This window comes from Nicotiana tabacum, chromosome 1 (genome assembly GCF_000715075.1).
Source record: "Nicotiana tabacum cultivar K326 chromosome 1, ASM71507v2, whole genome shotgun sequence".
Lineage (NCBI taxonomy): Eukaryota > Viridiplantae > Streptophyta > Magnoliopsida > Solanales > Solanaceae > Nicotiana > Nicotiana tabacum.
The window spans coordinates 197,925,111-197,930,130 of NC_134080.1; the positions used below are offsets into that span (position 1 = coordinate 197,925,111).

A 5,020-nucleotide genomic window follows, 5' to 3' on the forward strand; every position below is an offset into this window, starting at 1 on the left:
CCGATAACCGCCTTTGACTTTGTCAATCCAAGACTTGCTGCCCAATTTTGTGCCATGGCTTGGACCAGGCGCCAATGCCATTGTATCCAGATGCATTGTGCCGCAATTTGCCTTGCCATCGCCCACGAACTTGGCCCATTTGCCGCAACTCAATGGCATGACAAGTCTGCCCGCGCACTGCCTTTCTGTTGCACATTTGCTTGCCTTTGCCCATCCGTTTTTGCCTTGCCTTGGCATCACTGCCTCATGCCTTGATGCCTTTGCCATGATTAAGTGTCATCCTTAGCCCGCAACTCATTGTCAAGCTCTTGCCAAGCTGCCTCGCTTCCGTCAAAGCCTTGGCCATCACTTGCCCGTTTCCCATTTTTGACATTGGTGCTGCTCATGTACCAAGCTTTGCAACACTCTTGCTGCCTCATGACAACATTCTTGTTGTCCGATCGAGCTCAATTGTTGGAGGTCTAACAAACCACCCACACTCTTTGAAACTCGACGTCCTCGTCGAGGTCAACTCAATGTATGAGCCCTAAGGGGTTGACAATCAACGCACCTTGACCCCGTTTCTCTTCAGCTACAATTGCATTGACACCAACAATTTGTTTGTCACTGTCCAGCATCTCCAATGCAGCCCTCTTCTCTGCGGCAGTCATAGCATTTAACACTGCCTTGTTCGGACAGTCCCTCGCTCGATGTGGTCCATCACAAAGGAAACAACCACTGAATTTGCTGCCCTTCTCCTTGCTCTTTGAAGTTCCAGCTTCCTGCTTTCCCTTCCCCTTGTCTTTATTTGCATTGCCATTTTCACATTTCTTCCACTCCTTTGCCTTGTCCTTCTTTCCGTCTTTGGAATTTGAAGCAGAAGTCTCATCACTCAAGTGAAAATCGCCCAATGCATCAGCCGCAGCCACAGCACTTGCGAGGTTTTGAATATTCTGCCTTCGCAACTCGAGTTGTGCCCACTGTTGCAGCCCGCTCATGAAGTTGTGCAACTTGTCTTCTTCCGACATGTTGCTGATGCTCAGCATCAAAGATGTGAACTCTTTCACATATGCTCTAACTGATCCGGTGTGTTTCAACTTTTTCAGTTTGTCCCTAGCAATCCAAGATGTATTACTAGGAAGGAACTGATCCTTCAATTCCTTTTTAAGCCGCTCCCACGACTCAATCTTTGGTCTACCCAAACTTTCATCTTCAGCCACACGAGTGCGCCACCATAACTTAGCATCTTCACTCAAATACATGCTAGTCAAGGTTACTTTCTCCATCTCGTCTTGCACACGAATAACATGAAAGTACTGCTCCATATCCCAAAGAAAATTCTCCAACTCGCGTGCACTCCTTGCACCACCAAATGCCTTAGGTTCAGGAATTCTCACCTTGAGACGTTCAACACCACGTTGAGGAGCATCCTCCCACACAGCACGTCGTAGCACCACTGTCTCGGTCCTTAGATCCGCATTCTCTTGACTTAGCCTTGCCAATTCTGCCTCAAGGTAGGCAAGCCTTGTCATAAGGGTCTGAAATTCTTCACCATGAGGAACATTTCCCACCAATGCTTCCAGTTTCGTTATCCTTTCTCGCAGTTCATTGTTACCACCAGCCATGTTCTCGAACAAGACCACGAAATCTGCTACTGCCCGTCGTGTCTCCGTCACGAACCTGCTCTGCTCTAATACCAGTTGTCACGGGGGTGTTTTATGCTCCACAAAAACAGCCTGCGCGGCAGCCAAGTCTTGACTTGACTTTAGCCTGTTCCAACACTCGGCCAATATTCTGCAACTTTGGACTTAGATTTATTTAGACAGCTTTCAACGTAGTAAGTAGACACTGATTTTAGGCAACGGAAAATCGAATGAAGGGAAAGAAAATTAAAGTGAACAAAAGGCACAATATACAGGAAACTCTTTCCCAACTTTGTATTTAACTCGAGAATACAAAGAAAACTCAAAGCTCAAAGTACATCCGCGTACAAAATGAAGATCACTCTTGACCCTCACAAGACTACTCTTAGCCTTAGGTTGTTTTCACTCTTGAAAACAGGTTTTAGGACTCCTTCCTAACTCAAACATGCACTCTACACGTTTTTCACTCTTGTCCCAAAAAGGAAAGGGTGCTGTCCATTTATAACATATGAACCAGCCCTATTTACACAATAGTTGCCTATATTTAGGCTTAGGCACTTGCCCACTTAGCCCACTACTTTAGCTTAGTGTAGTTGACACCCCCAACTACTAGGATCATGTAAATCATGCTAAAGACAATGAAATCATGGCCCTAAAAAACGTGCTAACTCCTGCCAGTTTTTTGGACAAGACTCAACTGCTGCCCATGTGCATAGCATGTGCCGATAACCGCCTTTGACTTTGTCAATCCAAGACTTGCTGCCCAATTTCGTGCCATGGCTTGGACCAGGCGCCAATTCCATTGTATCCAGCTGCATTGTGTGCAATTTGCCTTGCCATCGCCCACGAACTTGGCCCGTTTGCCGCAACTCAATGGCATGACAAGTCTGCCCGCGCACTGCCTTTCCGTTGCACATTTGCTTGCCTTTGCCCATCCGTTTTTGCCTTGCCTTGGCATCACTGCCTCATGCCTTGATGCCTTTTCCATGATTAAGTGTCATCCTTAGCCCTCAACTCATTGTCAAGCTCTTGCCAAGCTGCCTCGCCTCCGTCAAAGCCTTGGCCATCACTTGCCCGTTTTCCATTTTTGACATTGGTGCTGCTCATGCACCAAGCTTTGCAACACTCTTGCTGCCTCATGACAATATTCTTGTTGTCTGGTCGAGCTCAATTGTTGGAGGTCTAACACCCACCACCCTCATCTCCACCACCACCATCATCTCCACCACCACCGTCATCTCCCCCACCTTCATCTCCACCACCACCGTCATCTCCACCACCCTCTCCTAAGCCACCCACTCCTTCTCCTTCAACCAAGAAGGCTAAGTGCAAGAACAAGAACTACCCAAGTTGTTATAATCTCGAATTTTCATGCCCTGCCTCTTGCTCTGGTGGTTGTCAAGTTGACTGTGTCTCTTGCAAACCTGTTTGTAGTAAGTTACTAATTTCCTACCCTTTATTCTATTTTATATGATATTTCTTGTTTCTTATGGTTCACATAAGCTGGGACAAAGAGAGTATATTTTTATATTTGGAAGCTTTTTGCTTCAATTTTTATGTCAACCTTAATGATAAGCTCTTCTAGTAATAGAAATGACATGAAATCCTTAATCTATAGCACAGGTGTCAAAAGGTACTTTTTATATGTTATATTTAACTTATACTCCCCGTTTCAAATTAGATGAGGTACTTCCTTTTTAGTATGTTTTAAAATAAATAACACATTTCTATCTTACTGAGAAATTTTTATAATCACAAAAATGTCATGGTCCCACAAAGCTTTTACCCCTTAAGCTTTTTAAGGTCAAAAGATTTATAAGTTTCTTCTTTTCTTAAACTCCATCTCGAGTTAAACTTCTTTTAAGCTTTTATGTCGAATGTTTCTTTGTTTTGTTCGTTTTATTAGATTGGGGTCCAATAATAATGTCATATGAAATGAAATGAAATGGAGGGAGTAGATGCTTTTGACTAGACTGTATATTTACTGAATATTTTTATTTGGAAACCTAGGGTGTGACATGCCTGGAGCTGTTTGCCAAGATCCTCGTTTCATCGGCGGTGATGGGATTACCTTCTACTTCCATGGTAAGAAGGACAAAGATTTTTGTCTTGTCTCCGACCCTGAATTTCACATCAATGGCCACTTCATAGGAAGGCGAAACGAGAACATGAAGAGAGACTTCACTTGGGTACAATCCATTGCTATCCTTTATGGTAATCACAAGATCTCCATTGGCGCACTAAAAACAGCAACATGGGATGATTCCATCGACCGCCTTTCCCTCCACTTTGATGATAAACCCATACTTCTTAATGACGAGGAAGGCGCAAGATGGCAATCTGAAACTTCACGTATGGCCTCTATAACTAGAATCAGCAACACTAACGATGTTGCCATCGAAGTTGAAAATATTCTCAAGATCACTGCCAAGGTTGTACCTATTACAGAGCAAGAATCCCGAGTTCATAACTATGGCATAACGAAAGATTACTGTTTTGCACATCTTGAACTTGGATTCAAGTTTATCTCTTTGAGTAATGAAGTGAACGGTGTTTTAGGGCAAACGTATAGGAAGAACTACGTGAGCAAAGTTAAGATGGGTGTTCTGATGCCTGTAATGGGAGGTGACAAGGAATTTGCAACTTCAGGACTCTTTGACGCTGATTGTTCCGTGGCTAGGTTTCAAGCAAATGGAGAACAATCTGATAAGGAGGTTGGCTTTGCTTTGGAGTTGCCGAGCTTGAGCTGCACTAGTGGACTTTATGGACGTGGAGTGGTCTGCAAGCGCTAGAATCATTACTAATGCAATTAACCTTAGGGTTTCATGATCACTACTTTAATGGATAAGGATTTATACCAATAATAATGGAGATTCAAGCATCTCCTCAAAAATATCTTTGACTTCTAAAGAAAAGTTAATGATTTTATTCTCCTTACTGATGGAGAAATATTGGCAATTGTTTCTTTGAACTTTGAAGTGGAGTATATTTTTTTTCCTTTTTCGAAATTTGTATCTTTAAAGGTTTTGCAGGAAAAAAGCACATTGTGGAGTGAGAGATGTTCGAACTCTCACGACATGGATAATTAGGACTCTACATAATTTGGTAAATACCGAATTACGGTTGTCACACCTCCTTTTTCACCTACACCCCCAGAAGGAGTATGAGGGAGTTTTTTCCAACTTAAGTTGACAATCGAAATGGGATTATTTTATTTAAAATTCAGAGTCGCCACTTGGGATATTTTATGATATCCCAAGTCACCGGTTCGAATCCCGAATCGAAGAAAAGATTGACTCTGTATTATAGTCCGCGAACACAGAAATCCGGGTAAGGAATTCTGTTAACCCGGGAGAAGGTGTTAGGCATTCCCGAGTTTCGTGGTTCTAGCACGATCG

At 43.3% G+C, this 5,020-nt stretch overlaps 1 protein-coding gene across 1 annotated transcript; it reads left to right on the forward strand.

The window, feature by feature from the left end:
• Nucleotides 1-2,808: 2,808 nt before the first annotated feature.
• On the forward strand, nucleotides 2,809-4,647 carry LOC107762869 (uncharacterized; the record flags this gene model as incomplete). Its single annotated transcript, XM_016581269.2, has 2 exons — nucleotides 2,809-3,055; nucleotides 3,633-4,647. Coding segments are annotated over 2 exons (1,029 nt in total), but the record flags the coding sequence as incomplete, so codon positions are not given.
• Nucleotides 4,648-5,020: the final 373 nt, after the last annotated feature.